Source organism: Ciona intestinalis, chromosome 14 (genome assembly GCF_000224145.3).
Source record: "Ciona intestinalis chromosome 14, KH, whole genome shotgun sequence".
Classification (NCBI taxonomy): domain Eukaryota; kingdom Metazoa; phylum Chordata; class Ascidiacea; order Phlebobranchia; family Cionidae; genus Ciona; species Ciona intestinalis.
The window spans coordinates 3,332,208-3,348,344 of record NC_020179.2 but is presented as its reverse complement, the minus strand read 5'-3'; the positions used below and the strand labels follow the sequence as shown (position 1 = coordinate 3,348,344).

Below are 16,137 nucleotides of genomic sequence, written 5' to 3'. Positions count from 1 at the left end.
AAACAATGTTTTCCCGAAAATGGGAAACTGTATGTGTGAACTAGTTTTGGATAATTGTGTGAAATAATCTGCATCTGTTGTGTGAAGAATCTTAAAAACTTTTGAGAAAGTTCTAGACTGTTGCTCTGAATCATATACCTAGGTGTTTAGTTTATAATATTGTATATGTAAATATTATAGGTTAAATTGACAGTTGGCACTTTGTGTAACAAACGACTAGAAAATGTCTTAGCATTTGCCAGGACAGAAAATTGATAGTAAAAGACGTTGAGAAAAAGTATGTTCGTGGAGTTGTACTAAAAACTTCCTGTAGTACTGTTTACCGAAAGGATTTGAAAGCGCGGCGGCGTGTATTTGTGGATAGACGGTAAAATTTAAAAGGATTATTTAGAACAATGGGAAAATTAAAGTTTTGTTCCAATGTATCTTGGATGTATAGCGAAGCTGAGTTTTTAGAACGTTTTAAATTGGCTGCACAAGATGGTTTTAAAGGTGTTGAATGCGCCTGGCCGTATGACCATAAACTAGAAGATGTCGTCGCCGCCAAGACCCAGGCAAATTTGGAGCAAATTTTGATCAATTCAGGGTGCGCCAAATCGCTAGGAAATGCCGCAAATTCAAATAACGTTGCTGGGTTCAAGAAAGAGTTAGAGCAAGCAATATTGTACGCTAATGCATTAAACTGCAAGAGAATTCACATTGTTGCTGGGAACGTTGGAAAAGAACAGACAAGGGACCAGGCATGTGAGACGTACGTCAGTAACCTACAATATGCTGCTGAGAAATTACAAGAGCATGGAATTATGGGTCTAATAGAGCCAATTAACACCCAAAAGATGCCTGACTACTTCCTTAACACAACTGACCAAATGTTAGACATTTTAAAACGGGTTAACCGACCAAATATTATGTATCAACTGGATATTTTCCATTTGCAAATCATGGAAGGTAACTTAACGAAAAAAATCACTGATTTATTTCCGAAAATTGGACACATTCAAATCAGCCAAGTCCCTGGCCGTGGCGAACCATCAACAGCTGGAGAAATTAATTTTTCCTATTTATTTTCACTTTTGGAAACCTTAGGTTATGATGGCTGGATAGGCTTGGAGTATAAACCGAGTACTAACACTCGGGAAAGTGTTCAATGGTTTAAAGATTATATGCAGGGATAAATTAACACATTAAAAATTGGTGCTTTAGTAGTGAAATTGTTTTTATCTGGTAATTATTTTTTATAATTTGTCATGTAAATTGGTGCTGTGGTGAAGCCAGCAGCTCCTTTTATTTTGATTATATGTTTTAGATAAATTGTCATGTACATTTATGCATTACTTTAGTCATGTATATTTAATTATGTATTACGTTGACCAAGAAAAAGTGTAAAGACAGTAAAATTCATTTTGCTAGAAATCTGTGTGTTTTTGCTGAAAGCCTGTATATGCTTCATAAAAAGTTCAACACCAAATTGAAAGTGCAATATTTTGTTCGTTTAACATCCTTTATATTATATTCAACTCAGTTTTGTACATTTTTGTTGCATAACTTAGAAAAAAAACATTTTTTTGGGATGTGTGTTAAATAACATAGGACTATACATTAAATATCAGTGTTAAAGGTAATAAATTATTATGCAGTTTTTGTATAATTTTGTAATTTCTTTCACACAAGGGATAGGACATTTATGTGTTAAATATCATAACCATGGCTTTGGGAAATCCACAAATTGTGAAGCTAGAAATATGCAAAGCATGGGAGAAGACAGGAAAAAATGAAGTGTATGTATTGAAATGTTTCATAACGTAATTTTTATTTGTTTATTCAAAAACAATGGCGTGGTGCGAAGATTTTATTGATTGAAAAAAAGAGAAGGTATTCAGCAGTAAAATGACACTTGTAAAACACAGTATGGATTTGGAAAAAAGAGTTAGTTAAAAAGCGTGGTTGTTGCAATCACAAATGTGGTAATACAATTTTTATTTTATACAACTCATTTTACCTATCTCGCAGAATTGCTTTGTGCAAAAAGTCAATGGACAAGCCAACTAAACGAACATTGAAGAATGATATACCAGGTAAGAATTAAATATGTTTACATAACATACCATTGTTGCACACATGGTGCCATACATGTTATCTGCCATTTTAATGCACATTTTGTATCAATTCAGATTAGTGTCTTTAAAAACCGTATTTTTGGAATATTTCCAAAACCTTTATACTGTCAACATTAAGTTAAAATACATCATCCAGTTATGTTACAGTGTTTCTATTTTTAGATATTCGACGAGTTCTATACGAATGTATTCATCACGTTATAGCTGGGAAGTTGAAACATGATCATCTCATTTCTGTGATATCGGAATTAAAGGTTTGTATGTATATATTACAAAAACTGTAATCACAATACATTACATTTCTGCGTTTTATTAATGTAACAGAATTTGTTTACCTTGTACTCACTTTTATTCTGAGCTAAATGCCATAACAAAATTTAATAAAAAAAACAAAAAAAATTATTAAAAATTTAAAACATAATGTCGTAATATATTTTACATTTCTATGTTACAGCCTACCCACAATGCAATCTGCTCAACCGTAGTTGACGTCCTTTCGATGATTGACATTGAACTTGTGGCGCTTGACGAGAAAAAGCTCAGGGAAAAATTTCTTTCGCTTGTTGCTACTTTAAAGGTGAGCTATTGTCAATTTTGCCATAAAAACATGCATAAAGTCTAAAAATTCGATTATTCAGCAAAATTCGGACACGCTAGTTGCATGGGGAGTATTTCGATTTAGAAGTATGCAAGCAGTTGGGACTTGGGGTAATGGTGCAAATCTGTCCTAAATCATTCTAGTTTCTTAATAAGGACCTCATCCATATAAAATAAAAATAGAATAGTCAGCAAAAGTGTTTTTTGTTTAAAAAGAAAATGTTATATTAAATACCTTCATATGCTAGTCTGCCATTAAGCTAGCTGTTAACTGTTGTTGTCTTGTTATTTATAGGACGAAGTTGGTATTGCTTTACTAAAAGAAAGATTAGATGTGGAAACTTTGGAGTCACTCAAGCTGATCAACAGTACCAAGCTATTCCAACAAAAATATATCAAAACAAAAACGCGTTTATTGTAAGTAACATTCTTAATCTTTCCATTGTCTTTAAGTAGGACTTCTCACAAGAGTAGCCAGAGGGCAGGCCTACTCTTGATTTTTCTGCACTGCATTAATCAGTAAACATCACAATTCAGTTATACTTGGTTCGTAAAAATGGGTTTACCTATCCTGCCTCCCCTGCATTTTTGAAAGTTTGGCACCTATGAATGATACACAATATTTTTCAGTGTTAATTTTCTACCCCTACCTTTAAAATTATAAATATGGATGGTGTGTAGAATCCATAGGCACCAAACTTTTTAAAATGCAGGGTAGGCATAGCTAGGTGCGTTTTTCTATGAAACAAATTGGTCCCATTTTTTAATGATAAATTCAGTGCTGAAAATTCTACCATGACACCCAAGACTGATAATAAAATCGAAAATGTGTTACAATCCACCTTTATATAAATCTGTTTTATTCTAAAAAAGTTCCTTGTCAAGGACTTGAGATTTAGTCCAGATTTCGCTCATTACCCCAACACCCAAAGCAATTATGTACATCCTTCATGTGACCAGTGGGATATAATAATATTAATGTATTTGTCTATACGATTAAGGTAGCGAAGAATAAAAAAACTTAAAGTGAAAGTTAAACTTCTAATGGAAACAATAAATCTTGTTACAATTCACATTCAGCTATAAACAACAAAAGTTTAATCTTCTGCGAGAGGAAATGGAAGGATATTCCAAATTATCTGTCGAACTCGGAGATTTGAGTGGACAACGTGTTTCTCCGGCTGACTTGCTGCAAAACATCAAAAGTCTTATTGGTAATTTAACTATCATAATAATAATACATTATACGTATGGGGTAAAGAGCCAATTTTTGCTTAAATTCCAAGGACCTCACCCATATAGAATATAATGTTAAGTGTTGAATTTGGCAGCCACTTTCATTTAGCAATTTTAGTAAAGTAGTTAATACTGCAAGCGTGTTTTAATGTCCTTTTCGCTGCTAATTTCCTTATTTTCCTTGTCTATGGAATACATATTCCAATACCCGAAATAAGTCTACAGACCGTATTCTGTAAGACATATATATATTTCCTATAAATTGGCTAAATCAAAACCCAAATTGAATTCTATAAAAGATATATATATATAAATATATTTTGCCTAAATTGACTAAATCAAATCAGTCTCTTTTTCTTATAAATTTTTTTTTTCAGGTTGCTTCAATATTGACCCTAATCGTGTTCTTGACCTAATACTTGAGTCGTTTGAATGTTACCCTGAGTTTGCACGTCAGATGTTCATTCCACTTGTGAACAATTATCTCATACTGTGTGAAAACTCAACTCTATGCCATTTACTTGGCTTCAAATTTGCTCACTATCAGGTTTGTATAGATTTGTAATAAAAATCAAATTATATGCATATATAGGTGTTTACCGTGTAAGTAACTTTTTAAACAGAAGTTAAATCAGTTTTGAAAAAAATAATTTTTTTTTTTAATCAAATTATTTTCCTTTTTTTATTCAAATTATATTTTTTTGGCAAATTTTCCTTTTTCAAACTATTGAACAGGGCTGCCTGTCCTTTAGTTCATTATGCTGATATACAAAATTGCAAAATATTATTTTAATTTACAGACAAGTGGTAGCCAGACACCTGAGTCTTTATACAACGTTGCAGCTCTTCTAATACAACATAATCTTGTGTGTCTTGATGATCTGCTACCTCATGTAAGCAATTTATATATAAAACTGTCAAGACTTACCCTATACTACCACAAACCCATATTATATACATTTTCTCTAATACCCTTTGCGGTTTTAGTATTGTCCTAAAAATTATTTTTTTTTAATAACAGATTTTTTTAAATTTAATTTCAAGTTTTTTTTTATAAACCAAAAATGTTTTACCAGTTGCTCCCAAGTGATGCAATGATCATAGATTGGTATTGTTCTGAAAAAATTTTTTTTTTAATAACAGATTTTTTTTGATTTTTTTTTATAAACCAACAATTTTTTACCAGTTGCTCCCAAGTGATGCAATGATCACAGAAGAATGGACGAAGTACGTTGAAACATCAACTGAAGAAGCGAGGAGGACAACTGTGATGCTCCTTAATCCTGCTGAGAAACCAGATGAAAAAGATACAAAGCATAAAAAAGTGGTCAGTTTTTCCTCAGTGTTTTCCAATAGTTTTTTTTCCTCAGTACTTTTTTAAATTTTAAGAGTTTTTCCTAAGTGTTTAAGTATTTTTTTTTTGTGAGAATAGTAAAAAAGGTTCTGGTTGTTATTTTTTCTGCAAATATTTATGAGTGATACGATTTATAATGATAATTTTGTGATTGTTATTTTTTTAAAAGTGTTTTGTGAAAAATTTTGTGAGTATTTTGTATTTGAATCTGTTTTCTACTTTATGAGATGCCCTACATTTTGAAAATTAGTAACTCATATATTTTGCCCATGATTCTTCAGTGCCCATGAATCATGATGAAAATCCAACCAAACTGCTCACAATTTTTCTTTCTATTTTTTAAACAGAAACAAAACAACCAGAAATTTGGCTTGTGCGAAGCTTTATTAAAGATTGGTGACTGGAGCCATGCTGAAGAACTAATGGATCGATTTGATCATGTACAGATGGTGGCTCAACCACCTATTGCAAAAGCTCTATGTCATCTAGCTTCTTATATAATAGACCCTTTGTATATTAAGTAAGTGGAATGTTTTTCAGGATTAAAAATAATGACTAGAATTTTAAAAAAATATTTTAAAATTTTGAACATTTGTTAACTTAAAGTCTTTGGTATATTTTAAAATACTAAAAAAAAATTGCCAAATTTGAATGAATATTAAAAAACATTCAGCAAATTTTGAACAAATTTTAAAATTTTAGTGGTAACATTGTATTTCTTTTTTCAGTGTTGCCGAGATAAAGGGTAACAAATGTACCCCAACCTCCTTTGAACCCCACCATTCACCCCCCTCCCCAGTATCTGACTTCACCCACCTAACCCATGGGGTGTTTTCTCTTCTGTATCGTCTTGGCCCCAAAGCTGCTACAGACCCCATCTTACTAGTCAAGCTGGCAAGAATTGGCAAAGCATTCTTTACTCAGGTAATTTTCCACTTATTTCAAAAAATTTTTTTTTCCCGTTTTTTTATTATTCACTTTTTCTAAAAATATATTTTTTCGCCCGTTTTAATTTTTTACTTTATCTAAAAGTTGTATTTTTCGCTTACAAAAAATAAATTGTTTTATCAAAAAAAAACAAATATCGCATTTAATACCTTTGCAGTAAGAAAAAACAGATTGTATAAACCATCAATTTAAAATTAATTATTTTCTTATTTTTAGTACTATGCAGCGAATCCAACAGACCAACACAAAGCAGTAAGTTATCATGTGTTTCATTTATTGCATGAAATAATACTACGGGTAACAAGACATTTTTAACATGATATTATGCTCCTGTTAAATCAGTTGTGGTGTTATATTTCATTTAGGTGAGGTCCTATAGTGAAGAATGCCATAGGACCTGAGGTTTAGGCCAGAATTGGCCCATTAGTCCAACCCCCGGGGTGCTACAAAACATTTAGTAAACATTAGGGCAATTTACCTTTATTTTATGTGGGTTAGGTTCTACAGTGTAGCACTCCGAAATCTAGTGTGTGGTCAATCCTGGATTTAGACCAAAGTAAACAATCCAAATGTTAATTATTTTGTATTATGGCGCAAATTATCAATGTTAATCCCAAATATTTGTGAATTTGCACAACTTACCCCTACAAACGCTAAAGATTGTTAATTTCGAAGTTACATTTATGTTATAATCGCGTAAATTTGAGTTGTCAGTAGGATTTATGTCACTAATTCTCGCAAAGCATTGTGGAATTTTATTCAATCGACTTTTTTCCTTATAATTTGTATCCTGATGTTGTATAACCCTCGTCCACCACACAAGGATAATTAAATGATGATCTTCATATAGACAACAATATATGGAGGGTTTCTTGGATTGATCAGCAATGTCCTCCTTCCATCTCTATCTCTCCTCCTCAGCAACTCCGCAGCATCCGAAGAGATTTGGATGATGATTAAACTTCTTCCTTATCAAACTAGGTAACTTGCATCAAAAAATAAAAATAAAATAAATAATTTGGAAAAAATATTGAGTAAGATTTATTATTTAAAATCGATATGTAAGTTTTTAACAAAATAATGAATTTTATTTCAAAATTCCAAAAAACATATGACTATTATACATATATACAGGTACAGGTTATATGGTGAATGGAAAAATGAAGCTTATGAAAAACACCCGGAACTTTTGCTCGCCAAAGCTCAAATTATCGACAAAACAAAATATATTATGAGGTGATAATTTTATATTGTTTTTTTTCTAAATTTTTGTTCTATTCTATATGGGTGAGGTCCTACAGCATGGTATAATATGGGGCTTGAGTTTTAGTCCAGAGTTGGCCCATTACCCCAGCATTATACATGCACATTCTATTCTATATGGGTGAGGTCCTACAGCAAGACATGCCATTGGGCCTAAGATTTAGGCCGGAGTTGGCACATTACCCCAACACCCAGGGTGCTACAATTCTTTAGTGAGCACTGGGTGTAACATTGTCCATTAAGTGTCTTTCCCAAGGACACATACACCTTTTTTTATAAGTATCAATATCGAGCTTTGAACCCGGTATCCTTCGATTACAATGTAACAACAAATTTTCTTGAGTAAATTGAATTAAATTTAGAATAATGTTAAAATTCTTTGTTTTTAGACGCTTAACGAAAGAGAATGTAAAACAGACAGGCCGACAAATGGGAAAATTAAGTCACAGTAGCCCAACCATTCTGTTTGACTGTGTAAGTATATACCAGTGTTTATGTGTATGTAAATTTGGTGAGAACATTGTATGTTAGTATTGAGTTTTTTTAGGCCCATATAGATAATTTAATTTTTGTAGTTTGTAAATTTTTACCGTTTTTTTTTATAATTTTACCCATTAAAAATCACTAAGATATCTCATTAAATACAAATGATTAAAAATATTCCATTTTCTAAACAATATTTTAAGTTGTATGTATTTGTTATATGAAGTATTAAGTTTATTGTTTTTATTTCAGATTTTGTCCCAGATTCAGCGCTACGACAATCTTATCATGCCTGTAGTCGATGCACTTAAATACCTGACCAATCTCACATATGATGTATTAGCATGTAAGTTAAATTACAAGTCACCTACCTTTGGGAGTCACCTACCTTTGGGTCACCTACCTTTTTTTACCTAAGTCACCTACCTTTGGGAAACTGGCAGACTTCAAAATCTGGTGAGGTCCATGTAGTAGCACCATGAGTGTCGGGGTAATGAGCCAATTCTGGCCTAAATCCTAAGACCCAACACATGCCAGCAGGACCCCACCCATTTAGAATAGAAAATTACTAGTATTTTATTTCCCCAGATATTTGCTCTCTAATGTTTGTCGTAAAATTACCAACAATTTATATTTCATACAGTTGACATATATATACTTTATATTTATAGTCTGCATTATTGAAGCGCTGGCCAACCCACAGAAAGAGAGAATGAAGCACGATGATACTAATATATCTAACTGGCTACAAAGTAAGTCATGTCATTATTTATATACCTGTTGCTGGCTGCTTGTTAAACAGGGTGTCTGGTCTGAAAAATGGTGCCACACATCTACATGCGATAAGACAAATCATATATAGTACTGTGGGATAAGATGGGATACCGTTAGCACTTAAATCCCAACTTTTCTGATCAGGTTTCGAACAATTAACAACACTCTTTTTGAGTGGCAGGGTTCCATAAGTTAAAATGTTTAAACAATTTACTTGCGGACGGTTGCTGTAAACAAATATGTAAAATTATGCTGTGGTCCTGTTTCTGTAATTATACTTGTATTTTTCCACATAGGTCTTGCTTCATTCTGTGGAGCCATCTTTAAGAAATATACAATCGAACTTTCTGGACTTCTGCAATATGTGGCTAACCAACTCAAAGCAGGGAAAAGGTAGGAAAACGTTGGGTGTATTGTTTATATGCTGTCATCTTACAAAAACATGTTATATGACAAAAGATAACACGTAGCAATTTATTAAAACATAACACATTGTACGGCAAAACTTTGTTAGAATACAGTTACACTCATAGTTGTAAAATACTGGAAACCTCATTGGTTAATGTGATGAGTGCAATATACTCTGTATAGACACCTAACAGCAAAACAAAATCTGATTTAGGTTTAAAACTAGGATGCTAAAACATGATGTCCCACTATGTTTTAAAAATTGGGTGACAGGTCACCTCAGATACCCCTAAATTTACGCAAAAAAAAACAATTTTAAGACTATTTCTGATGGCACTGTTAACTTATATATCATTTTTTCAGCCTTGATCTTCTTATTATGAAAGAAGTTGTTCAGAAGATGTCTGGTATTGAAATATCTGAGGAAATAACCACAGACCAATTAGAGGCATTGGCTGGTGGAGAAATACTCAAAGCTGAGGTTGGTTTTGTGGTTGTTCTGTGTTAGTGCAACAACCGGAAAAAAATAATATGGTTAAAAAAATTAAAAAAGAAGAAGTTTACTGCGTTTTTTTTTTAAACAGAGGGGGTAGAGTTGCGACCACAAAACCCCCTGGCCGCGCTACTGGGTTAGGTCCTATGCTGAAACTTGGAATGTGACTTGAGTTTTAGGCCAGAGTTTACTCTTTAGCCTTGTTTGATATTTTGATCAGTTTTTATTAAAGTTTTTTAAATTCTAACTAGACTGGAATGATATATTTTTCTAGTAGCTTTGTACCTGAAAGAGTGTGAATCATTTATGTTTTTGGAAAACTTTAAAATATTTTAAAATAAGACAGCAAATTTGTATTGGACACAAAATTACTGCTGCTTTGAGGTTATTTTTAATTAAAAATTTCCACCAATCAGGGCGGTTACTTCGGGCAAATCCGGAACACGAAAAAATCTTCCAACAGATTGAAAGAAGCTCTTCTGGAGCAAAACCTTGCTCTTCCTCTGTGTCTTCTGATGGCTCAACAGAGGCAAGGGATTGTTTTCCATGAAGGAGAGGACATTCATCTTAAACTTGTAGGAAAGTTAACAGACCAGGTTAGAATTGCTCTAACCTAGTAGTTTTTATGAGTTGTCTAAGTTATATTACACAAAAATAAAAAGAAATTCTTAAAAAAAATAAACAACCACAAATTACATACATTGTAACTCGTAAGTGGGCATGGGGTGTATGAAACAGAACACTCGTGTTTTAACGACTGTTGTTACTCCATCACGAGAGAATAAACAAGTTGCATTTTTAAATAAAAATAACTAAAAACACAAATAAAGCTTCATGTGAACAAGTTAAACATTCTTTCATTGAACTCCAACAATTTTACAAAAACTTAAACAAATTAACTATTATATAAAAGTTAGTGTTTGTTTAAAATATTTATTCTTATTTCAATTTGTAGTGCCATGACACTTTGGTCCAGTTTGGAAACTTTCTTTCTATTCAACTTGGTTCGGAAGAATATTTGAAAAGATTTCCTGCAATTGACGTTCTGTCCTCTCATTTCCACACCCCCGCTGATGTAGCTTTTTTCCTTTCAAGGCCAATGTATTATCACCAGATTAATGTAAGTGTTATTACATGTATGTAATTTTAGTAAATTTTAAAAAAATATTGTACAACCTGTATGTATATAGCATAGTGTAGCGCTTATTCCTGTGTGCGTGTTTGTGCAAAACGTCCCTTTTCATTTGCCTTCTTCCTCCGTTCTCTTTCGTGTTTTGCGTGCATTCAAAACTAAATCCTTACAATATATACAACAAGCAATAAGCATCGTCTCTACAATAGGCTCCTTTTCAAGTATTAGCTGTATTTTTATTTGCAATAGTAGTGTGGGGAAAGATGGGACACCTTTTGGTTCTATTTTTTTCGGCCCATTTGGTAGTAAACAAAGATCATTCAAAAAATTATAAAACCGTATCCAAACAATTTCTATAGACCGTTATTAATTGTTTAAAACACGATCAGGATATTTGGTTATTATGTGTTGAAGGTGTCCTGTCTTCCCCCTCCCTACTATATATGTAAAGGTTTGAATGTGCTATCTTTATATAAATACAACACTACATATAATACACCATGCTCTCTGTCGAGACATGACTAAAACATTGTGTAAAATACACCCAGTGTGTTTAAGTCCTAATATATTAAGTGGATAAAGGATATATCATATGGATATTATCCTATACTGAAAAAAATCAAACAGGGCAAATAAATTCCCGATCATATAAGTTTCCAACACATTGTTATTACTTAGACCAAGTATGATGAGTTACGCAAGCAAGAGAAATCCAAGCAGAAAGGAGTTTCTGACAAAGCCCAGCGTTATATATCGGCATCTAATGCTGTTGTAACGCCCATCTCATCACTTGTACATTCGATGCACTCAGATAAAGTAATATTCGTTTTTGCACTTTATCACTGAAGTTTTACATAATATTTAAAGAATGTTACCTGTCCGGTTCTTATTTATTTTTGACGTTTCTTTTCAGAAAATTTTAGCATAAACTGGAACACAAAGTTTTTTTTTCAAAAAATTAGGAAAAATTAGAACTTTTTTTCCAAAATATTTAAATTGCTTATAACTTCTCTTTAAAAAATAAAGTTAACAATTTTAGCTGTGTAAACATTGCATTCTACTAAATAGCTCAAACTTCCCCATGCAGATATGGCTTGATATATCTCCACGATTCTACACAACGTTCTGGTCGTTAACATTATATGATATAGAGGTCCCATCATCAGCATACGACCGAGAGATTATGAAACTAAAGCAAACGATACAAGGCATTGAACAAGAAGGGGTGAGTTGCAAAAATTAAAAACAAAATTTGGAATTAGAAAAAAAAATTATGTGTTGTAAAAAAATTTGTAATTTGGATTGTAAAAAATTACAAAAAAAATTGGAAAAATAATTTTGCCTAGTTGTTATAATGTATTTTTCATTTGCCTAGTTTTGTTTTATTCTAAAACAGCTTTTCAAAACTGTTATAGATGCATATTCTTGGATTAACAGTTTATAAAATTTACAGCAGATTCTGTTTTTAAAAAAGCACATTTTTTGTTTCATTTTTTATAACAAAAAAAAACTTTTTTAGTCGAGCGACTCTAGAAAGAGGCGAGAGAAAGAAAGATGCGAGAATCTAATCTCGAAGCTTAAAGAGGAGCAGAAGAAGCAGGAAGATCATCATGGAAGAGTCAGGGAGAGGTTCAGATGCGAGAAGGAACAATGGTTTCTTGCAAGTGAGTTTTACAATCATTTAAATCATCTTTCACATGATTTATATCATAATTCAATAAATTCATATGATTTTGTATCCCTAATTCATATAATATTATATCATTAATTAATATGATATTGTAATATATTTCATTGATTTTGTATCATTAATTCATATGATTTGTAACATTACTTACCAATTTTTGTATCATCCTTTACAAATGAAAAAATTGTTAAAACAAACCAAGATATATTTAAATTTATCCCATTGTTGCCCAATCAATTTTAATCTAAAAAACATCTGGCATCACTGCCTTAACAACCCTTTTTTTCCCAAGAAACCACAAAGAACGACACAATCACTAAATTCCTCCAACTCTGCATCTTCCCAAGAAGTATCTTTTCACCTCTGGATGCTGTGTACTGCGCAAAGTTTGTGCATATGCTGCATGAACATAAGACGCCCAACTTCTCTACCTTACTATGCTTTGACCGGGTTAGTGTAGACTATAGATGTTAAGTTTCTATTCCATATGGGTGAGGTCCTACAGCATGCCATGGGACCTGAGATTTAGGCCAGAATTGGCCTATTACCCCCAACACCCAGGGTGCTACAAAACTTACTATTCTATGTGAGTGAGCACCCCTTTAGGACCTGAGATTTAAGCCAAAGTTGGCTCATTACCCCAACAACCAGGGTGCTGCCATATGGACCTCACCAGATGTTGAAGCCTGTCGCTTCCCCGAAGGTAGGCGACAAGGGCTTTAATAGTAATGAATGGGAGATCCTCCCTCACTGCTTTGATTCTGTTTTGAAATATTAGCTTAAACAACTTAACATGATAATTTAGCAAATATTTTTGTATTGTTTTTGTAATATTTAATACTTTTCCTAACATTTTGTCCCTCAATTTTTTTTCTCAATTTTATTTTTTTCCTCTCTAAAACAATGCTACAATTTAAGTAATATCTTTACTCAATGTTTTTTAAAATATACCTCGTATTTTCTCCAGGTATTCTCTGACATCTCATACACTGTTGCAAGCCTCACAGAGAATGAAGCATCCAGATATGGAAGGTTCCTATGCACAATGCTCGGTATTGTGAAAAAATGGCATGCCAGTAAAGGAAATTATGAAAAGGTAATTCTACCAATAGTATATACACAGTTTGCGAAATGTTGCAATATTTTGCTTTCCTTTTTGTTTTATACACCTTATGCCAGTTTATGAGTTACCATGTATGCTGCTTTGTGGGTGTGTTTCCTCAATTCTAACAATTTAAACAACCCGCTAGTTACCACTGGGTTGGAGCAATTGCCATTACATGTTTTGCTCGAGAACTCATACACCCACAATGGTAGCAGCGACGAGCCTTGAACCCGTAACCTCTAGGTTATAAGCGCACTAACTACTTGCCATGGGTCAGACATACATATTTATTTAATCCATAATTTATACTTTATATTTAAAACAAAATGCTATGTATTTTATATGTCATTGTAGTCTGGTTTTACAGTCACCATTTCCGTTTTAGGAATGTGGGGATTTTCCCGGTTTCGTTACCGTATTACGAGCCACAGCAGCTGAAGGAACAAGCAAAGCAAACCAACTCGATTATGAAAACTTTCGCCATGTTTGCCACAAGTGGCAGTACAAACTAACAAAAGCACTTGTAGTAAGAGAACAATATAATAAAAAAAAATTACTTTTGTTTGTTTATTATTTTTTGATAATAAATTTGAATCTTTTGGACATTCTTTAATGTATTATATTACATTAAGAATTTTTGCAGTTTATCATTCATAAATAAAAAAAAACTTGCATTAGTAACACATTCTTTCTAATTTTGTGTAATTTAAAGTAAAATGTTTTTACAATTAACATTATGTTTACAGGTATGCTTGGAGTCAAAGGAATATACACAGATCCGTAACGCACTTATTATTCTTACCAAGGTAAAACCTCCCGACTTACACCTTGTATTCTGTAGCTTAGTGTAATGAGAAATAACTCTACAAAAACAAAGAACTGGATATAATAAATTTTAATTTAAAAAAAAATAGAAAAATAAATAAAAACAAAAATATATATTTTTTTGATTGTTTCTTTTTACAAAAGAAAGGGGGCCTCCTACCCCCCCCCCAAAAAAAAACCCTGGGTGGTTCCATGGTTACATTGTTTTTAAATTGACTAAGTAAGTTTTGTTTCCACCAGATTCTTCCCCATTTCCCAGCAGTTAACAGCTTAGCTGGGGCATTGGAGAAACGGATAGATAAAATAAGAACGGAAGAAAAAGAAAAACGGCCGGACTTATTTGCCCTAGCTATGGGGTGGGTGTAGAGTATATACTTGCTTTATAACATAGTAGGGTGGTGGTGGGGAAGACAGGACACCTTGAGCAAATAATACAAGTATCCTGATCGTGTTTTAAACAATTAATGATCTTTGGGAGTCGTGGGGATAAGGTTTTTTAATTCTTTGAATGTTTTTTGTTTACTACCAAATGGGACGTGGGTATAAAATTAAAAAGTGTCCCATCTCCCCCACCTTACTATATATGAAATCATGAAGTTACATAAGGCTTATGTGACAGTTTTGCTTGGAGTTGTAGCACAGTGGTTAGCACGCCTGCCTCTAACCTGGAGGTAATGAGTTCAAAGCTTGTCACTGCTACCATTGTGGGCTTATGTGTCTTTGGGCAAGACACTTAACGACAATTGCTTCAACCCAATGGTCACGGATAGCTTGTCTAAATTGTCAGCTATATAAAAAAACACACATTAAAGTTACATATGTGGTAACTCGAAGCTGGCACTAGGTGTATGAAACAAAACACTAGTGTTTTAATGACTGTCGTATTCCGGCCACGCGAGGATAAGGCAAGTTACATTCATTTCATTCAATATTGAATCCTACAATGTTATTTTATGTCATTTATATCCACAGTTACTCTGGCATGTTAAAGATGAGAAAACCTTCATTAATTCCTGAACACCAATTCCATAAGAAACCTCAACCTGTAGCTAGCAAGACAACAGGTATGTAAAAGTGATCACTTTTGAATATTGCTTACAGTAACTATCTCTAGTGTTACTGTTAGTTACTGTAAAGGTATATTTTTATATTCTTAAGAATTGCTTAAAAAACAGTAAGAAATGCATGCATTATAGTTTTATAGAGAATAGTTTAAATATTTTTCCTTTTTAGTATTTTATCACTTACTCTTGTTTCAGCAATTCTTCCAAACATAAAAAAATTCATATAAAACATTTTATTTAATTTAACTTAAAAAAATAAAATATGTATAAAAAATTTCATTTAAAATATATAAATTTACAGATAAAAGCAAAGAGAGAGGGAAGAGCAAAGAGAAGCCCTCTAAAAGGAAAACAGAGGAAAAGTAGGAAAAATTTTACCTATCTCTAATTATCAAATTATTAGCACACTTCCTAATCAAAGGTTACAAAAACAATTCTGGTTTTAGGAAGGAAAAAATGGCAGAGGCAAAAAGTGATTCAAACAGAGGCAAGAGCAAAGATAAGGTTATAGCAGCAGGTGAGCATATGCTAATACTCTGCTGTGTTTAGTAAAAGTTATACAAATGATGTCTTTTAATTCAATTGACTTTAAACATTACAGGGATGCAAAGTAGTGCACAAACTTTGTCTTGTTCTTTATAGTTTGACAAT

At 32.6% G+C, this 16,137-nt stretch overlaps 3 protein-coding genes across 5 annotated transcripts in view; all 3 read left to right on the top strand.

Annotated features, from left to right (window-relative positions):
- The first annotated feature begins 235 nt into the window (after nt 1-235).
- LOC100175019 (putative hydroxypyruvate isomerase) lies at nt 236-1,671 on the top strand. Its single transcript, XM_026837524.1, has one exon. It carries the CDS (start codon nt 396-398, stop codon nt 1,173-1,175), a length of 780 nt encoding a protein of 259 aa, XP_026693325.1. The 5' UTR covers nt 236-395; the 3' UTR covers nt 1,176-1,671.
- The window catches only part of LOC100177358 (THO complex subunit 2-like), a 17,552-nt gene continuing 3,081 nt past the window's right edge, over nt 1,667-16,137 (top strand). The window contains exons 1-32 of the mRNA XM_002128545.3: nt 1,667-1,778; nt 2,011-2,075; nt 2,280-2,371; nt 2,572-2,694; nt 3,010-3,131; nt 3,795-3,928; nt 4,328-4,497; nt 4,751-4,843; nt 5,137-5,277; nt 5,652-5,824; nt 6,033-6,228; nt 6,469-6,504; nt 7,103-7,233; nt 7,387-7,488; nt 7,905-7,989; nt 8,251-8,344; nt 8,670-8,750; nt 9,069-9,165; nt 9,544-9,661; nt 10,090-10,269; nt 10,629-10,793; nt 11,484-11,621; nt 11,893-12,030; nt 12,325-12,469; nt 12,785-12,942; nt 13,460-13,588; nt 13,983-14,123; nt 14,344-14,403; nt 14,663-14,778; nt 15,395-15,486; nt 15,788-15,848; nt 15,933-16,003. Of these exons, the coding sequence (XP_002128581.1) occupies nt 1,705-1,778; nt 2,011-2,075; nt 2,280-2,371; nt 2,572-2,694; nt 3,010-3,131; nt 3,795-3,928; nt 4,328-4,497; nt 4,751-4,843; nt 5,137-5,277; nt 5,652-5,824; nt 6,033-6,228; nt 6,469-6,504; nt 7,103-7,233; nt 7,387-7,488; nt 7,905-7,989; nt 8,251-8,344; nt 8,670-8,750; nt 9,069-9,165; nt 9,544-9,661; nt 10,090-10,269; nt 10,629-10,793; nt 11,484-11,621; nt 11,893-12,030; nt 12,325-12,469; nt 12,785-12,942; nt 13,460-13,588; nt 13,983-14,123; nt 14,344-14,403; nt 14,663-14,778; nt 15,395-15,486; nt 15,788-15,848; nt 15,933-16,003 (3,721 nt within the window). The 5' untranslated portion in view covers nt 1,667-1,704. The remainder of the gene's footprint in view (nt 1,779-2,010; nt 2,076-2,279; nt 2,372-2,571; nt 2,695-3,009; nt 3,132-3,794; nt 3,929-4,327; nt 4,498-4,750; nt 4,844-5,136; nt 5,278-5,651; nt 5,825-6,032; nt 6,229-6,468; nt 6,505-7,102; nt 7,234-7,386; nt 7,489-7,904; nt 7,990-8,250; nt 8,345-8,669; nt 8,751-9,068; nt 9,166-9,543; nt 9,662-10,089; nt 10,270-10,628; nt 10,794-11,483; nt 11,622-11,892; nt 12,031-12,324; nt 12,470-12,784; nt 12,943-13,459; nt 13,589-13,982; nt 14,124-14,343; nt 14,404-14,662; nt 14,779-15,394; nt 15,487-15,787; nt 15,849-15,932; nt 16,004-16,137) is intronic.
- Nucleotides 13,069-16,137, top strand: part of LOC100182029 (syntenin-1) — a 19,602-nt gene continuing 16,533 nt past the window's right edge. For 2 of the 3 annotated variants that reach the window (XM_002128297.4, XM_026837518.1), the window contains exons 1-2: nt 13,071-13,082; nt 15,986-15,990. The gene's annotated coding sequence lies outside the window, so the exon portion shown is untranslated. Of the gene's footprint in view, nt 13,083-15,985; nt 15,991-16,137 lie in introns of all 3 variants that reach the window. The other variant, XM_026837517.1, reaches the window with a different exon arrangement.

Bases quoted from the DNA above. Each gene is read 5' to 3' on its own strand.
- LOC100175019 (XM_026837524.1), top strand. From the start codon at position 396: ATGGGAAAATTAAAGTTTTGTTCCAATGTATCTTGGATGTATAGCGAA.